Source organism: Sceloporus occidentalis, unplaced genomic scaffold (genome assembly GCF_023333645.1).
Source record: "Sceloporus occidentalis isolate IW3139 unplaced genomic scaffold, rSceOcc1.0.p SCAF_5, whole genome shotgun sequence".
Taxonomy (NCBI): domain Eukaryota; kingdom Metazoa; phylum Chordata; class Lepidosauria; order Squamata; family Phrynosomatidae; genus Sceloporus; species Sceloporus occidentalis.
The window spans coordinates 84,638,152-84,662,254 of NW_028316985.1; the positions used below are offsets into that span (position 1 = coordinate 84,638,152).

At 38.9% G+C, this 24,103-nt stretch overlaps 1 protein-coding gene across 2 annotated transcripts in view; it reads right to left on the reverse strand.

Annotated features, from left to right (window-relative positions):
* Positions 1–24,103, reverse strand: part of MAGI2 (membrane associated guanylate kinase, WW and PDZ domain containing 2) — a 789,679-nt gene that overhangs the window by 106,703 nt on the left and 658,873 nt on the right. For both annotated transcript variants that reach the window (XM_089524612.1, XM_089524611.1), the window contains 2 exons: positions 23,518–23,707; positions 5,585–5,626 (listed from right to left, as the gene is read on the reverse strand). In XM_089524612.1, coding sequence (XP_089380738.1) covers positions 5,585–5,626; positions 23,518–23,707 — 232 coding nt within the window. The remainder of the gene's footprint in view (positions 1–5,584; positions 5,627–23,517; positions 23,708–24,103) is intronic.

Here is a 24,103-nt window from a genome sequence, read left to right on the forward strand (position 1 = left end):
TCTACATTAACAGATTTCTATAGAGACTACTTTAAGTATTTTCTTAGTATTTACATTCCTAGAATGAGCATCATGCCAGATTCTTACTCTTGAATAGTATTCAAGGTTTTTGTACTGCAGAAGTTCCTTTCAATCTTAAACTTCTAATATTATTAAAGAAATCATTTAATGTGTTAACAAGTGTTTACCTGGTGGCACAGTGGTTAAATGCCTGTACTGCAGCCACTCACTCAAAAACCACAGGGTTGCGAGTTCAAGACCAGTAAAAGGGCTAAAGCTTGACTCAGGCTTGCATCATTCCAAAGTTGCTAAAATGAGTACCCAGATTGTTGGGGACAAATTAGCTTACAGTTGTAAACCGCTTAGGCAGTATGAAGTGGTATATAAATGAAGCTTGGGGTTTTTTGTTTGTTTTCTATAGTTAATAATTTAAACATTGCTTTAGACACTGGTGTACTGAGAGGTGATAAATAAATATTAATCTAAAATAAAATAAACAAATGCATCCAGGAATAAAGAATGGATTTCCGTTACCACATCAGGCCTCAGACAGTAGACCTGCATATTATGAATGTAGCCACAAAAACACACACACACACACACGTCCCTATATGCAGAATACAAGCATACCAGGGAGAAAAGTTATGCTAAATCTGTTTTGATACACTTTCTACATTCAAGAAGGGGAGGTATCTGTCTGTCTGTACATCTGCATTCAGAAATGCAGATCTCATTTGTGTAGTGTGTAGTGCCTTCAGATCTCATTGTTAGGATGTTCATACCCTTTTGAGTCAGAAAATGTGTTCCAGACAGATTCTTTTTAACATTTGTACTAGTAAAAGTCTTATGTGACCCCTTCAAAAGTCTTATCAGCCCCAGCTGGCATGGCCACTGGCTAATGGGCCAAGGAGTTATAGCCCACCAAAAACTTGAAGGGCCTCAAGCTGTTTAGGTTCTAATCAATTTCTATATGATACTGTTGTAAATATATTAGGACTGAGTGCTGATGGAATCTGTGCCAATAGAAAATCCATATAGATTTTCAAGAAACATTTACAAGTGGGACTTAAGGTTTTTGAACTGCAAAGATTCCCTGAAAAACTCCAAAATGTAGCTTTCCATATGTGCTCATTCATTGGAATGATTTCAAATGCTTTTCAGTGAAAGAAGATGTTATATAAGAAATAGCCTGGCATTTTAAGCTGATTTTTAAAAGGAGGGCATTCAATGCCAAATCAACACATTTGGCACATGAAGGCTGTGTTGTCATTGGGTATTTTGTTCAAATTTTGCAGAGCTATCATATATATAATTCTGTCAATCTGTCACAAGAATCTAACATGAAGCAGGGCTATAGCGGTCTAAAAATTTTGATCAAGATAGCTTTTCCTATGAAACATGTTATATTCCCTTGTGCCATAAAACAACCATAGGGAATATTTAGTTTTCCAGTTCATTTGGACTGTTAACTTCTATAATCCCTTACTCTAAGGCTTCTGGGAACTCCAAGTGATTTGGAGGGCCAAGTAATCCATTCCTGCCACAAAACAAAATGGATTAATTCTGTTCATATGACAGGTCTGAAAGCAGATTACACCTAATATGAACAACTATAATCATAGTTTGAAAATATAATGAATTCAAAGATCAAGATGATTTTCCTTGGCGATCTCCAAAGTAGCAAACAATTTTGAACGTTGTAATACCTTTCAGCACCCTGTCATGAATACAACACAACACTGGTGTTGCAGGCACAGACTCCATTCACACTACATAACTATAGCACTGCATTCCATTTTAAATGCCACTGTAACATACTATGGGAACCTTGGGTTTGTAGTCTGGTGAGAACAAGAGCTCCCTGTAAGAGAATACTAAACACTACTCCCCAAACTGCAAATTCCAACATTCCATAGAATTGAAAGATGGTAATCATATTGTAGTGCTAGAATTATGTAGTATGAAAAGGGCCCTGGAGTGACAGATATTCCTAACCCTTTCTCTTCCATTTCTCCTGCAGCTTATGGCCCGATCCAGACGGGCCTATAGTGTGCCCTCGTCACATGCTAGGGGTTGGCCGAGGGCACACCACCCCTAGCACATGACGAGGGCATCAAAATGGCAGCGCCCTGTACAGACGGGCGCTGCCATTTTGACGTGACGGATGCCTAGCGTCTGCATGTCACAGCAACATAATGATGACACAAGTGTGCCATTGGAGCACTGCGGCGTCATTATGGAGCCGCAAAAAGAACCGCTTTTTGTGGGTTCTTTTTGCTCCACGAGGGAGCTGCGTGGTTTGTCCGCTGCGGCTTCCTCGTGGAGCAAATCAAGGCATGGACAGACAGCCCTTTTTGGGTGGTTTGTACCACGCTTTAACTACCTTGCATTCTGGAGTTCCCCTGCATGGAAAACTAGAGTGGGAAGAGATTGCCTTCTCCTACTTTTTCCTGCTTCCACTGTTCCACCAGCAGCTATTCAGGACTTGATCCTGCCCAATGATTTGTGGGAAGGAAAAGAGGGCAGTTTTTAATAAGATTATTTTGGGGGGGGAGGAGAAGTTTGATAGCTTAAAACACTCCATTTCCAGGGGAATGCCACAATGAAATGTGTGTGATAAACTAATAATTGGTAGGTGAAAAATATTTGCATATAAGAGAGAAGGGATAACAGAATGCTGAAAAGCTGGACATTTTCTCAGTGTTTGGATATCAGTTACTGTCAGTTTTGGCACCCTAAACTCAACATTTTTGAACGCGGTCCTGAGCTCAAAAAATATAAGGGAGCCATTGTTGTAAGTAAAATATTTTTCATTATATGGCAAAAATATAAGCATTTGAACACCTCTCCTCCAGAGAATAGCAGCCTTGCACTGAATAACAAGATTTTTTTTATATAAAAAGAATTTCCTGATACATTTCAACCCTGCAAAATTTCAACAATACCCATGACAATGGTATTAACACTCATTTGTTGATCTGAAATGTGAAACTTAAATTTGAGTTAAGAATACACTCAAGGATAAAATATTTCAAGGAATGGACTTTATTTGGAGATATTGTCAATAAATAACAGCAAGATCTGAGATAGTCCTTCAGTATGAAAACACTACCATTTTTCAAGTGGAATATTTCATGAGGCACATCTGAATAATTTCTCATTGATAAATGTAGAAATCTGTGTTGAAGCCTCAAAACTGGGCTAAAGCAATGTTTCAGGGGATTAACTTTTCACACGGAATGAATCTACAAATACAGCATTATATATTACTCTACTAGAATACTGTCTGGTTTTTAGTGAAAAGAAATAGACACCCTCATAAAAAGGACTGATATCTGTGTTCATTCAGTTTGCCTGAAAACTACAAATTTTGGAAGTCTACAAAAATGACTCCTCCAGGAAAACATTGTGCTAATTTTTATATTGTACAGTGCACTGGTAAGACACTACCAATGATAAGAAATGGTTTGAGACAGACAGACAAATGCCTCTTTGTCTGAAAGATAAAACATAAAGATGGAAAAGGTATATTCCAGCCTTTCAAATACATGTGGAAAACAGTGTAGTGAATCTAAAGTTTCTGCTCCTCCAACAGAAAGCCCTTCCTCCATTGGACAAAGACTCCTCCTGGAGAGATTTCCTTCAGTCAGAAAAAGTGAATCTTTGGATCCAATCTGATGGATTGGATCTAGACTTAATCCTGTTGAAAGATGACCCACTGCAATCAATGGGACTGACAACTGTCACAAATAATTTAAATCCCATTGGCCTAAATCCAATGTAAAATTAAGGGAGGATAACAGTACAGAGTTTGGCTTTTACAATTGTGCAAGTGGCAGCACACTTTTCCTCTGATCGCCAGGCAAACAATTGATCACACAACTGACCTCACAGTTGCATTCTACACTGGATTATCCATTTATGCATAATCTGGAATTAGTATGGTTATGTGTTGATCCACCCCAGTGTTTTCATTTCAGCAAAAGGGGAAACTGCAGAAAACTAGAGCAAGAAATATGATCATTTTAATCATGTGGATCTTCCAGAAGAAAGTTTAAGGCCAACCTTTAGTGTTTGGGTTATATTTGGGCAGGGGCCATATGCACAACAACAGCTCTATAAGAGGTAGTAGTTTAATCAGGGACGTAGCCAAGGGGGGGATCTTGGGGTCCGGACCCCCCCTTCCATTAGAAAAAAGAATGGTGTGTGCTGCTGTGCCGCCGCACCCAAGCCCCATTATAATGGTGGCACTTAGTCTAGACCCCCCCCTTCCTAAAATCCTGGCTACGTCCCTGGTTTAATAAATGCTGCTTTTCCCAGTATGGAGCAGCAGGTTTCATATGTATCAAGAGCCCTACCATATGAACAAGGGACACAGCTTTTGTTTATTTCAGTGTGTGCCATAACATCATATTGTCACCATCCTTTTTTATTTGGAAAAAATGAACACAATTAAAAATATCCAGAATACAGTACTTAATGTTAATGACATAGGGTTAAGGCCACAAAGGATAACTATTGAAATAGGTTCTTTTAAAATAAAGGAGTAAGTGGCATTTCAAAAGGATGAGATTGTGCCTGATTTGTAACAGGCTTCTTTCACAAGACATGAAGTTTAGAGATCAGAGCTTCAGGAAAGTCCATATGTTTTGCTTCTTAATGAATATGTTCTCTCACAGATATTATTAAAGCTACTAGCCTAATGAGAATGAGCATGATCCAGTGTTTTCACACAGACTGGAGTGGAACAGACGCCCTGAATGGGCAACTTGAAGCCGCCCCTGAGAAAGCCAGATTGGGGCTGCGACAATCACATGTTGCCACCCCAACCTGCCTTTTTGCCAGTACAAAAAGAAGCAGCAAACTGCCGCTCCCTTTTACGCTGGCAAAAAGCCAGCTTTCCTTGCCCCACTGAGGCTTTACAGCACTCCTGCAGCATGCTGTGTCTAAACATCACACTGCCAGAGCCCAGAAACCACCCCACATGTGGGCAACTGGGTGGTATGAAGCCAGCATCTGGGTAGCTTCAGAGCATGTGGCATCAAAACGCCACACTCTGAAGCCATCCAGATGGTGGTGCAAAGAGGTGGTGTGTTTTGCTCCATTGTCTCTGAAAGTTAAGCTCTTTTTTCATTTTACAACACATATATATATTAGATAAAAACTTTCTGTTTAGTAAATTACCAGGGTTGGCCCTAGAATTAGGTAGAGTGAGGTGGATGCCTTAGGCAGTCATGAAAGGGGAACGACTTGTTAGCTTTTTCTAAAAACTGTTATAATTGCACCTTTACTGCCAAAGATGCAGAGTGGTGACTGTGGGATTTTCTGTCCCAAAGCAAGTGGACTGCTTTTGAGTCATATGCATCTTAACTTAGTAAAGTAAATGGGCTTCATCTTAGGCAGCAAAATGTTTCAGAGTAACTTTGTTAACTATAAAAACTAAAAAAGCTATATTATGCAGCATGGTGACTGGATACTCATGACTGACTATGTCCCTGAACCATGATTAGAGGAAGCACAGTCACTGAAACATAAAATGGAGGACAGTTATGTTACTGCACAATGAAGGCTGAAGAATACTTGCCAGAGGAATCCATTCGAAAACCAGTCCTGGGCGGCACTTGCTCTGAATAGGAAAATGTGGAATTAAAAATGAAATAAATTTCTCCAGACATTTCAATATGCAATAGTGTTTTCCCTGCATTGGCATGAAATATCAAACTTACAATTGTGTAACTTTCAGCAAGTAAATTTTACTTTCATACTTATATGTCTGATTTTTGGGTTAGTATGGCTTTTTTATGTTTCCAGAAATATTATTTGTAAAAAAAGATAGTAAGTTAATTCAATACCATCACAATTGCTGGTTGTTGCTATTATACAGTTTTGGTAATCATTATTTATTTTTAAAAAAATTGACCATATTTATTCTTTGAATGACAGTTGTCAGGGTTGGTTAAGTACTTCAACTGAAAGGAACCTGTGGTGCTACATATATCTCAAGCAGAGAACCTGTTTTATAGATGCACAGCACACATGTTATTGGTCACACTTGGATGAGGCCAGGATTTAAAAGTGTAGCCTTTTTACTGGAACATTTTCTGGCTCTTACAGGCTCTTTCTCGAATAGTCTATTTAAATACAAGGTGAAATACTGTTGTCTGAGAAGAAATACACATAACCAGTTGATTTTTATTAGGACAAATGGGATGTTTCTGGAAGCGTCTTAGAAGTGCTTTCTCTTTTGTTATCTAGCATCCCTGAGACAATGGATAACTGGAACAAAATTGTCCTTAATCTGTTTTTAAAGAATGTTTTTGATGCAGATAAACAGGTAGACAGAAGATATGCAGTGTGTTTGCCTTCTGTGCTTTTCTAAACAGAATTACATCCTCATGACTATAATACCCTCAAGGAAGTGTGCAAATAACTAAGGTACAGAGGTAGGTTTATTACTCGTATACTAGTGGCATAAATCTACCATAAGGGTGTAAGCCTTGGCAAAATGTCCCACTGAACTCAGAGTAGACAAGCCTACCATCCCTCTATACAATACACTAACATTCTGTAAAATTCAGTACACTAAAATAGCTACTGAGAACGCATTTGCTTTCAACGCTGGGTGCTTCAGTGAACAGATCTAACTTAGGGGGCAACTTGCCAGTTTCTAATGTCTAACCTCTCAACTCTTCATTTCAAAAGCTTATTGTAAATTTTTTTGGTTAATTTAACCCAATGCACTAGCACATTGCCAACAGGCTTGCTAGAAACTCACCATAGCACAAAACACAGGTTGGCTTAACCAGAAAGTTAGGTTTATTCTTTTACTTAGCAAACATAAGATTTCAGTAAGAAAAATATACATAACGTAGCTTCTAGCTTGATGTACTTTCCCTAAGTGTTGTAACAAACCAAAAGTTTTATTGCTTGTCTGGTCACTAAATCCAAAGGTAGTACCCAAAGATTCAGGAGACTCTTACCTTTTGGACAAAGAAACATACCAGCTCACTGACATTTAACTGCTAACAGCAGGCCTGACTATATATTTATAAAAAGGATATTGACTGACTATGGGGAAAGAATGATACCTGGACAACAGAAAGGCAACTTGAGACTTGTTATAGTAAACAAAACATTTGCCAATATGCATTTGGGCATAAGATCTGTGATAGTACAGATGAAGACCAGGAACAGGGTGGAGCTTTGAGCATCTTGAATAATAAGAAATAAGGCACTGTTGCAAATATAGGCCTAGATTTATATACACTTACACAATCTCAAACTTCTCAGCCCTATATAACAATCCTGAACTTCTATTTGGATTAAATGCCCAGCAATAAATGCCTGTACTGCAGCCATTCACTCGAAACCACAAGGTTGTGAGTTCAAGACCAGCAAAAGGGCCCAAGCTCGACTCAGGCTTGCATCCTTCCGAGGTCGCTAAAATGAGTACCCAGACTGTTGGGGGCAAACTAGCTTACTTGCTAATTAGCTTACTTGCTGTTCACCGCTATGATCTTTGTAATAGCGGTATATAAATAAAACAAATTAATTAAATTAATTAATAAGTCTTATATCCCCTGGAAAATCTTGCAGCGGTGCCATAACTAACTTCTTGTAGAAGAAAGAATGCAACTGGTCTTGATTTTCAATTTGATCAATACTGTAATTATACTTTAGACTTAAGACCAACCATTATTTTATGATAAATGTGGTGTGTTGAAGCATATCAGAATTAGTAACTGATACATGGGGAGATGGGGGATTTAATCAGGTTCGCAATATGTGAAAAGGAAGTATAGCTCATTCCTCTCTACCTAGAATCATGAAGAAAATTCCTCCCCTGGTGCAGCTATTAGCCTTAGGAGAATGAAAGATCTTTCACTGGCACGAATGGCTTCCTACCTGGGCTTAACAACAGAGGGGCACATCTGGATCACAGTGGAATTGTTAGGCTTCCCATCTGTACACTATAAACCTGGCTAAAACTGCCCCCTCCATTTGCTATGAAAAACCAGCATCAAACTTCAAATGTGCTTTCAAATGATAAGTTTGGTATCATAGCTAGCTTGGCCTTTAACATAATATAAATTTAATCTTCCCATTTGTTGGGAAAATGGGAAACTATATTTCTATGTGGGCGGTTGTGTTTTCAGACTAAGGCTGCTGCCACATTGTCGAAATAATCACAAAACTACAAATCCCAGAATTCCATAGCATTGAGCCATGCAAGTTAAATGTTGTTAAATTGCTTTATTTTTGCACTGCAGCAGCAGCCAGAATTCTAAGTGACTTCAGCAAAATCCAATCCCAGCATGCTCTGGAAGTTTCATAGGAATCAAACTAGTAGAAGACTGACTTAAGTTTGTACTACAGCTATAATCCAAGTCTTTGTGAAGAGAATCCACATTGGTTTAAATTATGGCCTAATACACCTATTTTATAAACATTCATAATATGAAATCTATGTGTAAAAGGAAATTAACCAAATAGTATTAAAGAATATTGACAAATGGGAATGTAACATGAAATGAGACTACAGTTATTGAAAATGCATAGAACAAATAACTGAAATAGTATATGACATACTGTGTATATATATTTAAAAATTCTCTCTCTCTCCATGCAATTTAAAAGGTAAATTAAATTATTTGAAACCTCTTCCAGCACTGGAGAGTGAACTGTAGGCAACATGACCTGAAATGAGGGCTCTTGTCTGGAATGAGCCCTGCAGGTATGAACTGACCACATCAGATCCCAGATAACATAATGGTAAGCTACTGAAGAGAAGTATTCCTGGGGTTGGAGTCAGAGGAGATAGGCATGGAAATTTGAAGAAGGAATATCAGCAATCTAAGGTATGCAGATGACACCATGATACGACCAGAAAATATCAGAGATATGGAAAGGTTATTAAAGAAGGTCAAGGCAGAAAGAGCAAAGGCAGATTTACAGCTGAACATCAAGAAAACAAAAATTATGACCACAGAGGTTCTACATAATTTTAAAGTAGATGACATTGGCGGGTTACAGACCACCATTTGGGATGACCTTAGGATGTCCCAGTTTAAAAAAGGGGCGTCTTCTAGACGCCCCTACTCCTGTTACGGACTCTGTCCACAACAAATGGCGGCGGCCATTCCACACGGCCACCGCCATCTTGACGTCTTGGACGCGTAGTGTCCAGACGTGTCGCGGAGGAAGTGACACTGCGAAAGCGCACCTTGCACTTTGCGGCGCCACTTCCGGGGCCCAGGAAGAAGCGCGATTTCCGCGCTCCTTCCTCGCAGCGTCTGGGAGTCCCGTGGTTTAGAAGCTGCAGCTCCTGGATGCTGCAAGCAGCGGCGGAGCCAGACCGCTGCTTTCGGCGGTCTATAACCCGCCATAGAGACTGAAATAGTCCAAGGTTCTCCATACTTTGGCTCAATCATCAATTAGAGCGGAACCTGCAGTCGAGAAATCAGAAGAAGACTAGGACTTGGAAGGGCAGCTATGAAAGAACTAGAAAGGATCCTGAAGATATATAATTGAATACTAAGTTTAGGATGCCCATTTCTATGTATAGTTTTGAAAGCTGGATGGTGAAGAAAGATGATAGAAAAAAATCAACTCATTTGAGATGTGGCGATAGAGAAGATTTCTGAGAATACAGTGGGCTGTTAAAAAGACCAATAGATGGGTCCTAGAGCAGATCAGGACCAAACTCTCCCTGGAAGCAAAGATCACTAAACTGAGGTTGTTGTATATTGGCCATAACATGTGAAGACAGGACTCACTAGACAAGGCTACAATAAAGTGGAGGGCAATCGGAAGACTACATTCCAGATGGATAGACTCAATCAGAAAACCCATGGCTGTGAGTCTGCAGGAGCTGAGCAGGGCAGTTGAGGAAAGGGTGACTTGGAGGTCTCTCATACATAGGATTGCCATGGGTCAAAATCAGCTGGAAGGCAATGAACAAGAACAAGAATGGTAGTTCATGGATAGATTATGCAGTCAAATGTGTCCAGTTTCTGGAGCAAGAATCCAGCACTCATACACTGTAATGTACTCATTCAGTTAAGTCCAGTATATGTCACTAGAGGCTACAATCCTATAAAGCAGTCCTCATGGCACCCCACTGGATCTGCCTCTAAGGAATCATGGACAGTATAGAAGTGTGAAAATGCATTCCTATGGGCCCACAGTAAACACCAAAGAACATACTGCTGAGTACATATGATAGAATTCACCATCAGATCCTTATAAACAATGATTTCTAATTTTTTATTTGCATTCTTTCAACCACAAGGTGAAAATTCTATGGTATGTCTAGCCCCTCTGCCAATTAAATCTATCAGTTTTTTAAAAATGAGAATAACGACCTGTGCAACTTTCTGCAAAGCTTGCAGTGTTTATGGGAAATGGATTGCCACATCTTTAATACAGCCATCAATTGCAGAGTTGACATTTTCTATTAGCATAATTCCTCTGGGGCCTTCTTGCCAGCCAGCAATCAAAACCTCTACTCATCCATAGTACTTTCTCTAGTGCTGATATTTTCATAATCTCATCTGAAAATGCTTTTGGATATATTGTCAGCTCCTATAACCAACAAAAATATTTTGTCATGATGAGTAACTCTCTCTACCAAGATGAAGAGTACAGGGGAAAGTTTAGTTATTGTTGCTTCCATTTTCCTCTCCATTTGAAATATATTCCCTGGAAAAGAGAATAATTTTTCCATCTTTTTTTTAAAGGGTTTCCATGCCATTTGTGGCAAATAGGATGTTTTGATGATACCCCTATGGTTTATTTAGACTTCTTTAAAAAAGATATGCCCTACTTAATATAATACATTAAAAATACTTTTAAATGTAAGCAAAAGGTAGTCCATCTTATATTTTATCTGAATGAAGACAGATTAAATAAATTCAAATATTTTCTTTTTTGTACATTGCTCTTCTCCCTTTTTGTTTTTACCAGAGAAATGTGGACATTACAAAGTTGTCATTGCAACCCACAATAATCATGTCAATAAGAATGAATGGCCCGAAACAGATGGGCAGGAAAAAGTGGAGGGAACCTGCATTTTCTGGAAGCGGGTTGAGACCCAGCTGTCCTCATGGAACGTTCTCAAGATGGCCTGAATGTACCCAGCATGGCATCAAGCTGTGCTGCTGGGCAATGTTTTTGGTCACTCCCCCCATTGTACAAACACACTAACAGCGACTGTTTGCTGCCTAGATGCCATCCTATTGGGTAGTCACCCCTTTGATCCACCATATAGTCGCACCTGTGATCCTCTAAAGGTACAGGGTGTCAGAGCATTGGTGTGCCCAGTAAAATACTGGTAAAGCACAATTATGCCCTCCCTCCACATGTCCCCTTCACCTTCCTTCACCCCATTCCCCCTCTTGGACTGTCTGGTTTATGTATGTTGTACTTATATCCATTGGAGGTATCACACTTTCACTTTTCTGCATTGCCATGCCAACTCCTTGAGTATGCCAGCTCCATCCTTTTTTAATGCACACCTGCATTTATGCATTTATATGCAGATTTAGGGTTAGAGTTAGGGTGGATGGATCACTACTTCAGAACTCCTCTCACATCAAGGCATTTATATGCACTACTGTGGATTCTTTTTATTCTGTTTTATATCCCTGTGGCTTCAATCTGGTTTCTACCCACTTTGGAGATTTGCATCATCTAAATGCCCTGCCTTCAAAGTGGGAGGAAACCACTTTTTTTGGCCAGTCTGTTTCACCTCAGTATTCCCAGTCACACCTCCACTGATGTTACAAAGCCTAGCTGAAACTTCTTTGGCTTGTCCCAACTAGACCAACTGAATCAAGGGTTGAAACACTGGGTTTAATTCAGCTGGATTTATAAAAGGGTCAGTCCACTAAGGTTTGAGCAGACTTAGGCAAGGAAAGACCCCTGGCAGAATCTTACCAGGCCCCCTTATGACTGACTTGTGTCCCCTCATCATATATTGACTGGGCAGAAGCTACTGTTGCTAGGTCTGCAAAATAGCAATAAGGGACAGTTGAAATTTCTGACATGCAAGGTTGACAATCAGGAAGTAGATACTAATGAGTTTATGTTCTGCCTAAAAACCAAGTGAAAGTATTAATTTCAGTTATGCATTTCTCTATAAAATTAACATATTGTCCATGTTCATAAATTGCATGATGGATGCATTTCTGTTTTTATGAAGGGTCCACATCCCCAAATAGAGGATTTTTGGCAACTTGTCCAGTCTATATGAAAAGAAAATATTTCCTACCCTCAAATAAGGGACAACACTTATAATCAGGGACACCTGGCAACCCTCACAGTAGTTGGGGATGCAGCAATAAGTCAAATATTTATTTATTAAAAAAATAAGCTGTTCTTTATTTTTCAATCACTTTTTAAAAAACAGCCCATCATGGATAAGAGAATTAGCCACCACAACCTTTATTTTTCCGATTGCCATGGAATTTGCCACCAATTACGGCCCCACATTATATCAAGGCCAGAGGTATTGTGGAGAAATAAAGATGGCAGTGGCTGAGCCGATCCATACTAGACCATATAAAACAGTTTTAATCCAGATTTTCAGACTTGCTTAATCTGTATGTCACAAAGCCAATATTTAACAAGGAGACATATCCATATAAAACTAATAGATTAATATAAATAAAACTTTCACAAAAATCAATATTATATATAACAATCTTAACATTTTAGATTGCCATGATATCCCTCTATTAAAATTTCCCTATTTCAACACAAGAAATGAAAAAGCCCACAGAGGTGAATGTAATTAAGATGGATCATGAAGCTAATATTCTTAGGTTGCCTAACAGTCTACAATGTTATCTTTTACATATTTTCTCCTGATATCTGTTAATGCAGGCTAAACAATTGCCAGCTTTGCAAGTTTGATGTTTAGCTTGCCTATAAATACCTAACTTTATAGGCAAGCTATAAAGCAGATAGATGATAATCTCACAGATGAGCCTCCCCACCTATGTCCTCAAAATCTGTTGTGCATATTGTTCTCTTAGTGTGATACACTAAAGACAATAATAATATGTTAATAATATGTTAAAGGTACTCCACCTGTTTTAAACCATATAGGCAGTAAGATTGCCAGACCCTGAAATTTCCAGGCCAAAACCTGAGACTTAGGGACAGCTCCTGATGATGTTTTATGCCTTAAATACCCACCACAGTAGCTGACTATCTGACATTCAAACAAGTACCTTGCTTGAAAGAGAAAATATGTTTTCCTATTTGGACAGAAGTCTGAAAAAGCCTGTTTTATCAAGGAGAAATGAGAGGATTCTTCCTTCTTACTTGTTTAGGGAGATGGGAAAAGAAACACTTAATCTAGGCCACTTTCTTCTAGTCAGAAAGTGGATGAAGATCAGATTAGAGGGTGAGCCCTGGCAGCACAATGACTGAGAGACAAGTAAGAAGCTATGCAAATATACAGATCCCTTCTAGAGAGTATTTGGAAATTTCAGGAACAACTGAATATCATTTAAGCCCTGCAAGCTGCTGCTCTACTAACTGCATTGGAGATCCGAACACAGGCCTTTCCTCCTGCCTGGAGATGAGCCCACCAAAACTGGGATTTTGTACCTTGGAGATGATCCATGAAAATTGGAGATTCAGGGCCAGGCAAGCTTAGAAAATGACCTTTTCATGTATCTTCCTTCTAACACCATTGAGGCATAAAATTTGTGTTCCTGTTCTGGGAATACTGTAGTGACTTAACAGTCTACTTTATTATCACTCTTCTGCGGATGCACTACAGACACTCTTCTACCAATTTGCCTGATTGCATATATACTTAGCTAATTCTCCAATTTATCACCTGCACTTATATATGTGAGGATATTTAAAGTGTGAACTATGCATTAAAATGCATGAGGATGTCAATTACAGAAAGGGTTATTAATAAGTCTTGGCATGAAAAAGTTTAGCCGTTTTTTTCCATGATAGGAAAATAATGTAATATAAAGCTGCATATACTAGATTTGTTTCAAGTGACTTGTTTTACATTACTTGTTTTGCATGAATCTTAGATCTTTCAGAACCTTTCCTATGTATATATCATTATATCACAAATATAAGAGAGCTGAAATTAAATCTGCCTGATTAAAATTAAATAAGTCTAATAATTTCAAATAAATTTGTCACATCTTTTACCAGAAAGGCCAATATGCCAAGAGTTCGCAATGAGGAACATATCAGACATGCACTGTTGCAGTTCTCCACAAGTTTCTAATTGAGTTTAATGGGACCCAGTCACAGTTAAATGGGTACAGAATTGAAAACTGGGTCTGCTGTTCATGTTTATAGGGCAGAGCTGAAAGTGTCTGTCTTTCACTTTCAATCAGATATTCTCACTGGTTTATTGTGTTGCACTTTTATGTCCATTGCAATATAGAGTGCCAGAAAGCTGTAATGATAATGTCTATAATTTTAATCTCAGAAACAAAAATGAAAATGTTGTTGTTGTTGTTGTTGTTGTTGTTGTTGTTGTTGTGTGCCCTTAAGTCATTTCTGATTTATGGCAACCCTATCATGGTGTTATCTTGGCATAATTTGTTTAAGGGGCATTTACTCTTGCCTTCCCATGAGAGTGTATGACTTGCCCAAGCTCATCTAATAAGTTTCCATGGCTGAGTGGGGATTCGAACCCTGGTTTCCCAATGTCCTCGTCCAATACTCAAACCAGTAAACCATGCTCGCTCTCTGCATAATATTGCTTTCCTGGAAAGAAAAACACAAAGGATATTCCATTGTATACTTCTCAGTTTGTGTGTGTATCTTTGACAACTTTATACTTCGGTGCATGATTGATGTTTTAATCTAGAAAGCTTCAGGGAAACTCTCACTTTCTAAGCAGCAGCCAGTTTTCAAAGCAGAACAATAACTGAGAGAAGGTGGGGGACAACTAATGTAACATAATAGGCTCACAGGGTAAAATAAAAACCTACTCTGTTTTTGTAAACCCTGCCTAGCTCATTTCAATCTCTATCTAAAATGTTACATGGATTTTTCTTAATCTAAGCAAGGAATATAACTCATTTCCCAATTAAGGGTACACATCCTACCTCCGTTGGGGGAAAGTCTTGGAATGTAAAAGATAACAAAAGTAAGGGCCGGTACAGACAGCCCTGAAGGGATGGCTTCATACCGTCCCTTTGAATGCCGGATTGGGGCCTTGGCAACTGCACACTGTGGCCCCAATCCAACTATTTGCTGGCTCAAAAAGAGGTGACAAAATGCCACTCCTTTTTGAGCCAGCAAAAGGTGCCCTTTCTGCTGCCACCATAGCTTTTCTGTGCTCCTGTGGTGTGTGGCGCATGAACACCATGCCTCCGGAGTGCTGCAAAGCCAATGCACATGTGTTTGGTCAGGCGGCTTCCTGCTGGCTTGGGGGTGTGTGTCATCTAAATGATACACCACCAAGTTGTCAGGAAGCCATCCCTTCAGGTCTATCTGTACTGGCCCTAAGTTACATAACTATGGACTTCATCAGTTAAATGTGGTGAACTTACATTATGGTGCAGTCTGACTGAATGTTGTGATTGAACTGAATTACAAATAGTCAACATCCACAGAGGTACATGGAGACATTAACATGTATGACAAAGTTTAAAAGAAACTCCCTCAAGGCTGGATCTACCATTTGACATTTTGAGTGCCCTGGCCATTCTATTTCACGTAGTTAGTCCAGAGCTGACAAAGTTAATTTTAAATTCGTTATTAACAGTGTTTAAGAAGCAGCCTGTTGTCATTTGTCATTACGATGATGCAAAGATGAAAACCTACGTAATCAATTATTGCACTGCTTGTTACTTCTCCTTCACTTTCTGATAGCTTTTGTGGGGGAAAAACCCCTAAAGACTGGTAAAAGAATAGACTAGAATTTGAAACATAGCTGTCCAAATGCCTAAACAAGTGCTATTTCAAAATAAAATATAAAAGTAGCTGTGCAAGTAAAAATGTGAAAGTAATTACTTACATAATTTCATTCTTATGCATTATGTTATTTTGGAAACAAGGCAATGTTACATCTTTATTACCCCAAATTAACTAGTTACTAGTTAGCATTGCTTATAACATGTTTCTTCCAACAAGTAGCCCACAGATTTGATGGAAGATTCTGTCTTGTTGCCAATGTTGAAATGAGATTCAGGTGCCACACCATTTGGCTTCTTTACATGCAATGGAGGAAGCAAGTATCTTGTTCTTTGTCTCGGGCCTCATCTGTACTACAGATATAATGCAGTTTGTCATTGCTTTAACTGCTGTGGCTCAATGCTAGGGAATTCTGGGATTTGTAGTTCTGTGAGATATTTAGCTTTGTCTGTAAAGAGCTCTGGTGCCATCACAAACTACAAATCCTAGGAGGCAGATGAGGCCTCAGGCCCCAAATTTCCAGTCCTCTCAATTTAAAGAACGCATTAGTGTTCAATACAAAGAAGACTAGTTTTGAAGAAAGGAATGATAAAAGCCCCCAGTAGGGCTATCAAAGAAATGTTCTTGGAACTAAGTGCAGAGAATAATTTTTCTGTATTATCTTGACAAGATAGTAAGTTGCACACAATTAAGTAGACTAACCAGAAAACATATTAACAACAAGCTGATATAGCCAGAAAACAGAGAAACATCATATTGCAGCAAGATGGAAAAAGGTATTTGGCTGTGTAGTTTTAAGGCTTGCTTGGCAATGGTTTTCTATAATGCATGTCTTTGCTTATGAACGTATGGTCTCTGAAGCCATTGGCATAATCGACATGGTATTAAATATTCAAATAATTTTATTACTATCACACATATAGGGGGAAGAGTTGGGATGGCAACACAAGACTCCCCAAATCACTGTCAATTGTTTGCCACTGAAACAGTAATATTAGATTAGTACATTTTAAAGATATCTCTTTTAAAAATATAGTTCTAATTAGATATTTTAAACAAGACATCTGTAATAAAAGACACCCCACTTCCTGTATTTAGATGAGTAAAACTTTTGGTTTGAAATGTAAAACCTTAAAAATTGGAAACATATATATATTTCATCATATGTACTGCATTGCTGATCAAAGTTATCTTATACAGAAGCTTAAAACAAAACTTTTAGTTTGGAAAGAAAAATAATTAACAAAAATGCCATGTAAATAAATAAGAGGTAATTTCTCAAAGATATTTTTTCACCTCCACTCAAACATCTCCCAGAAAATATACTCTAACTCTGCCAGAGGGACCATGGTAGTGTTATCAGTAGACAGGAGTATATTGGGGGGAACTAAGGTTGTAGCTTCAGGGGGACAAAATAATAACCAGTGCAAGGCTCTGTGAAAAGATTTCATTTACAGCTGAGTGAATCCCGTATGGGAAGCAATTATTAAAGTACGGACGGTCCTGTCTTTGCCTTCCCCAGATAAGAATTCTGCCCCCATTAAATTATCCTTCAGACTCCGAATTTTTACCACTGCAGAAAATGAGAAATTGAAAACAATTCACAGCTAGAACTTTTATACTGGCTGTATTTGCATTCTCTTGGTAATGATGTCTGCCCCTTTCCTTTGGATACTTAAACTCTATTTCTAAATGCTCAAGTGAAATTTTAAATTATAGCACTGCCAGAAATTTGGGGACTAAAATTTCATTGGACAGCAGCATTCTTATTTTGGGGGCAATGCGTTCATTCTCCTTCTCATAACTATAACCCTGGGTACTATATGTGATGAATTATGACTCCTGACATCCCTCTACACTAGTCAAACTGGTTTGATATGGTGAGAACAGGAGTCTGCATTCATCTGGAAGGTTCCTCAGCTCCAGAAACTGTAGTAATTTAAACTGAAGATAATACAGCACTGTTTTGCTGAATTCCCCTGGTAAACAACAGTATTTAGGATCCCTTTCTAAGGCCTGTTTCAGACTGCCAAAATAAAGCTGCTTCGGGTCTCTTTGGAGGTATGCTGTTTAAATGATGCATGGGTCCTAAGAGTCCGGAGGTCGCACCCAAGCCACACTCCATTCCTAAGCACTGGAGTGCAGCTTTTGGTGCAGCTTCCGGAATCTTAGGATGCATGCATCATTTAAACAGCATACCTCCAAAGAGACCCAAAGCAGCTTTATTTTGGCAGTCTGTAACAGGCCTAAGAGTTTTAAAAATGATTGATTTTAAAAATCTACTACATTTTAATCACTTTCTGCTTAACTTTTAGGCTTGGAATGAATTTTATACCTAATATAAATATGATTTGTATCCACAGATACCCTAAAGGCACTGGATCTTGTCTAATCTTGGAGGCTGAACAGGATCAGCTCTGGTTCATATATGGATGAGAGACTTCCAATGAATACAATATGCTGTAGGCTACGTTTCAGAGGAAGGAACTGACAAAACCACCTCTGAATATTCCTGGCCTAATAAAACACTATGAAATTCATGGAGGTTGCCAGAAGTCAACAGGTGATTTGAAGGCTCATACACTCATGGTGTACTTATAGTATACACATAATGCAATTCTATACATGAATCTTGTGATGGAAGACGGGCATGAATAAAATAAATTAAATAATAAATAAATAAATGTGTGCTCATAATTAAGCCCTACTGAATTCAATGCTCCAAATAAGTGTGCATAGGACTGCAGATTTAATATCAGAAAGAACATTGAAAAGTGCCTTCTTTGCCTTAGGTTTGATGGTTTTATAATCTCTCTTGCTCATTCACCCCTTCTTTATCCCTCAGGTTTTGTACAAGTGTGTGTCTGTTTTCTGCCTTACTAGGTCAAAGTTAATCTTCACTTTCTTGACTTGTCTATCGTAGTTTTATTCAAGAGACTCCCTGCTGAATAACAAGTGCAAGGCTCTGTGAAAAGATTTCATTTACTGCTGAGTGACTCTCGTATGGGGAGCAATTATTGGGAAAGGACTGCCCTGTGTTTAAAATGTTAGATCAAGTCAAGTATCTTTTAAGCATAGATGCTGAGTTACAACAAAGAATTCTTGCTAATTACAGGCCCTTCCTTCATTCTTTCTGACAGTCATTCCCAGAAGGGATATCCCTGGGGTATAACCTTTCTGCCACTAAAGCTATGGATGTACAAGGCAGAAAAGAGGAAAAGTCAATCTGTGCTTGAGAGGTTTTCCAGATACGGGTTTGAATAGATCCATTGCACTTTCTGTTTGAAGTCTCTTAGTGCATATTTGTAAACCAAATCAAGGAGATTCATTGAAATGCCAGGACTGCAATCCATAGCTCTAACTGCTCACTTCTTTGAGACCCAGCAAAGAAACAGGGCTATGGGGAAGATCCATATTTTGTAGTGTTGGAGAGACTCTTATAGTTTGAATGGAGGTTCTGCATCAAAATTAGGAATCATGTGCCCCTTCATATATTACTGAACTCCCAGATTTCCTCAGCCTTGCTATGATGGCTAGGGGCAATGGGAGCTACAGTCCACAAGCATCTTATTCCAACTTCAAATCTGGGTTGGTGGGGAGCATTGATTCTCTAGAGCAGTGGTTCCCAACCTTTAGTTCTCCACAATTCATGACTGTTGGCCAAGTTAGATGTGGCTTCTAGGAGCTGAAGTCTAAAACAAACAGAGCACCAAAGGTTGGAAACCACTGCTCTAGAGGGAAGCCCTGCCATCTTGGATGAGACAGACCATGGCTGAATCCAAACATTACACTAAACCACAGGATGGCATTGCTGAAATGAGCCTGGGTGAACTTGCTGTTTGCACACTACTCTCTTATCCTCTCCTCATCTGGTTCAGTTGAGAACAGGAGATCAAAAACATTCACTTCCATTTCCCACTAATGTTTAGGTAACTCTTATGTCCGAGCCAACAGTCTTAAGTACAATTTTAAGGAAATACACAGACTGTCAACACTAATTTGAGGCCAAGCATATTTAATAGATTTGGTGGTGGTGGGGAGGAGGAGAATCTGTGTCCCTGCAAGAATCCACTGTGAGCCAAAACTCTGGCATCATAATATAAAATAAATACATAATATAATAATATAAAATATAACATATTTATATAATATAATATATTATAAATATTTATATAATATAACATATAAATATGTATATAATATGAAATAATATAAGATAAGTGTTGCACAGCATGGTCTAATGGTTTAAGTATTGGACTAGGGCTCTGGAGACCAGAATTCAAATCTCCACTCAGCCATGGAAAACCACTGGGCAATGGCAAATCTGCATCTGAACAAATCTTTCTAAGTAGACTCTGTGATAGTCACCTTAGGGTCACCATAATTTGGTGGAAGGCACACAACAACAACAACAACAACAACAACAACAACAACATTCTTCACAAGTTTTCTTCTCAAAGAAAGCAACAAGTAATTTTTTCCACTATGAGAAAGTCTTCAAAAACCATTGAGTTTTCAAAGCCTATTTGCAATTAGCTATTTATTTTGCATAAAATGTGCATGTACCCCACTTGCAATATTGTGTCCAGTTCTGGACACCACAATTAAAAAAGGATGTTGAGAAACTGGAGCATGTCCAAAAGAGGGTGACTAAAATGGTGAAGGATCTGGAAACCATGTCCTATGAGGAATGACTTAGGGAGCTGGGGATGTTTATTTAGCTTGGAGAAGAGAAGGTTAAGAGGTGATATGATAGCCCTGTTTAAATATTTGAAGGGATGTCATATTGAGGAGGGAGCAAGCTTGTTTTCTGCTGCTCCAGAGAACAGGACCCGGAACAATGGATGCAAGCTACAGGAAAAGGGATTCCACCTCAGCATTCGGAGGAACTTCCTGACAGTAAGGGCTGTTTGACAGTGGAACACACTCCCTCGGTGTGTAGTGGAGTCTCCTTCTTTGGAGGCCTTTAAGCAGAGGCTGGATGGCCATCTGTCGGGGATGCTTTGATTGAGAGTTCCTGTATGGCAGGGGGTTGGACTGGATGGACCTTGTGGTCTCTTCCAACTCTATGATTCTATGTGGTTGTTTTCCACAGAAAGTGGCATTTTCTGTAACAGAAATAACATTTTCTGCAAAAGAAAAACTGTATCCTGTGCAGAAAAAGGTATTTTTATGCACATCATCCATTTTGGGCGATTTTGCACAGAATAACTCACCAGTTACTGAATTTTCTCTGCAGGAAACAGGGTTTTTTCTGTACATAAAATGCAGAAAACAACCACTTACAATTTTTTTCACAGAATAAGTCTCAAAGTGTGAAGATTCTCATCAGTCCAGATTCTTCTCATCAGAAACCATTTTTCAACCATTTTTGAATATTCTTTTCATCCATACACCAACATTATGTAGCAGACTGGAAATGCTGCTTTAAAATAAATAGGGAATGCTTGCTTTAAAAGGTTTTGAAGGTTTTCATCTGAATCTCAGTGGCAAACTGGAAAAACAATGCAACTGAACACTCCCTGATTATTGTAAAGAAGCATTCCTGGTTTGCTACCAAACTGAAGTGATGCAGACAGTTACTGAATTTTGATGGTGCAGTTGTGCCCCTGGTGTATTAAAAAGTAGTCTTGTTGTATGTGGCCTTTGTGCCACATGTTGTTACCTCCTGCCTAAATCTGTGTTAAGATGAACCGTGATTCACTGTAAACGGAAATGAAAATTTTTTCCCATTTCCTTGCATCTGAACTGGAAGATAGAGAAAAGGGGAGTGCATGAAATAATGCATGTGGTGTTAAATCATATTTTACTGTGAAGGGTGGCACACTAAGTTCATGTCAGTGAACTGAAAGGAACAATTTTGCTTTTGCAGTAGAAACCTGTATAAGAGTTGAGAATTAGAGAGTTATGAACAATTCTGAGCTAAGAAAGAACCATATACAATTCCCAGTTAAGTCATACATGATAATTCTCCATTGTAAGTTTTCTTCATCTGGCTTTACCCAGCTAATTGTGAATGATTAATTGTTAACTTAATAAGAGAAGTGTAATGTGTGTAACAGCGCTTTATAAATAAAGGTTAATAATAATAATAATTCTCCTGCAGAAAGGAAAGGAAGCTTTCCTCAATTCTTTCTCAGGAAATGGAGTTTGGATTTAGTTTGCAGAGTACAGGATCAGCTCAAGTCTGGAAACACATTCCTTAGCTCCACCTGTATCAATAGTTTCAGTATTGGGTGAGAGACCAGGGAATAAAGATGAAAAAGCATGGAAATGGGGATGGTGAGAAAAGATCCAGCAGTCTCCACCCATCCCCCCACCTTCTGTATCAAATGTGATATATGTTTGGCTAGCGTAAAAATATGAATAAATAGCAGTACACTGCATGATGACTGAATTCCAATTACTAAGCAGTGGAACATTTGGAATAGCTTTGCAATCTCTTTGTATTTTTTTTTAATGAGCGTCAATAAAGTATAAAGTATAGTTATAAAGTTTTTTTAAAAAAAACAACAGCATCAGCAGCAGCAGCAACAATAAGAACAACAATAACAACAACAGCCCAATTTGCATGATGAGGGAGCAAGACTGTGAATTTCATTTCTGCTTCCCTCATATACTATTCCAAGCTCTCCAATCGTCCACAATAGGCATATAAGTGAGCTGGACCTGTATATGTAAAATCTCACATTGCACAAATGCTATTGTTCAATAAAATCTGGGACCCCTGATGTAATCTGAGATATCAGTTGCATTGTTAAAATTAAAATATTATGTCCAGGTATGGATTTGCCTTGGACCGGAAGGTGACATAGGTGTGTCACGTACATAGAGAGAAGGCACATTCTGGAACCTGAATTCTACAAGAAATAGGTGAAACCATAAAGCTAATGAACCCAAAGTAGCAGTAATAGCAGTAACAACAATAACCACCACAACAATATATGTTGTGATATGTCTTGGTTCTTTACATGCATGGCCTCATGTTAATACCCACACAGTTACACCTGAACAAGTCTCATCCTCATTTGTCCCTTTCTACTATCACAATGCTCCCATTGTCATGTCTAGTCTGTCCCTGGAGAACTTAAAGGTGTCTACCTGGCACCCTATATAACGTGCTGATTGAAAATACACTTTACATTATCAGTAAAAATCTAATTGTTAGATTTTAAAACTCACTGTTATAACAATTAAAAATGCACAAACAAATTAACATGTGTTTTAAATCATTTTGAAATATAAAAATAATGGGGCACTGATGGTTCGGCATACTCGGGTGGAGATTCAGAGCAAAGAAACCTCAACAAAATGCCAATGTACATGGACCAAATGAGTAAAGGCACAAAATGGAAGGCACGGCTATTGGGCAACTCCCTCTACATTTCCACTTAAATTTGCCAGTAGAAATTTTAGATGGGTTGCATATTCAAATGGAGGCAAATTTAGGATCCGTGCATGAATGCAAGAATGTATAGTTAGAATTGTTGTTTGGTTTGCTTTGAGTTCTAATCACCAGTGCCTCTGTGCCAGCTCTGGAGCATGTAAAGGCCAATATTTAAAGTTTTCAAGTGCTCTGCAGAGGGGGGGACCATAGTTTTCACTTACGCCTACTTTCATAAATAGCTCGTGATTTTTCATACAGCTCATATGGGTCAGGTTTTCTTGGGTCGAAGGCCTCTGTTGAATCAGGAAAAGAACTCCTGTGAAGGGTGGGTGGAAAAGGAATATTCTGTGGTATAGCTGGAGCAGATAAACTCGTCTGAGGACTGCCTTGATTCTCCCATCGTTCCATCACCTATAATAAATAATAGAAAATCAAGCAAACAAGATTTAGATTGAAATGTTGTAAGGACAGTCTATGTCCACAGTACCTGGAAGGAGACTGTGTGTGGGGATGGTGGTCTTCTCTGTCCCCTCCCCTCCCATTTTCTCACTCATCTGCCCTCTGGCCAAGGACCACCTTCCCAGTTGCCCACCCAGGTCTGCTGGGAGCTGGGTGGTTAACCAGGTAAGTGAGGCAACAGGAGGAGATGAAGGGACATGCACTGCCCTTCTCTCTCCAGTGCTTTGGCTCCCTCATTCGAGAGAGACATGGCAGTGGAGAAGGCAAGACGAGGGACTGACTGGGTGTCATCCTCATGTGAGGTGTCATCCAGTGGAGTCCAAACTTCCTGCACCTCCCAGCTGCTGC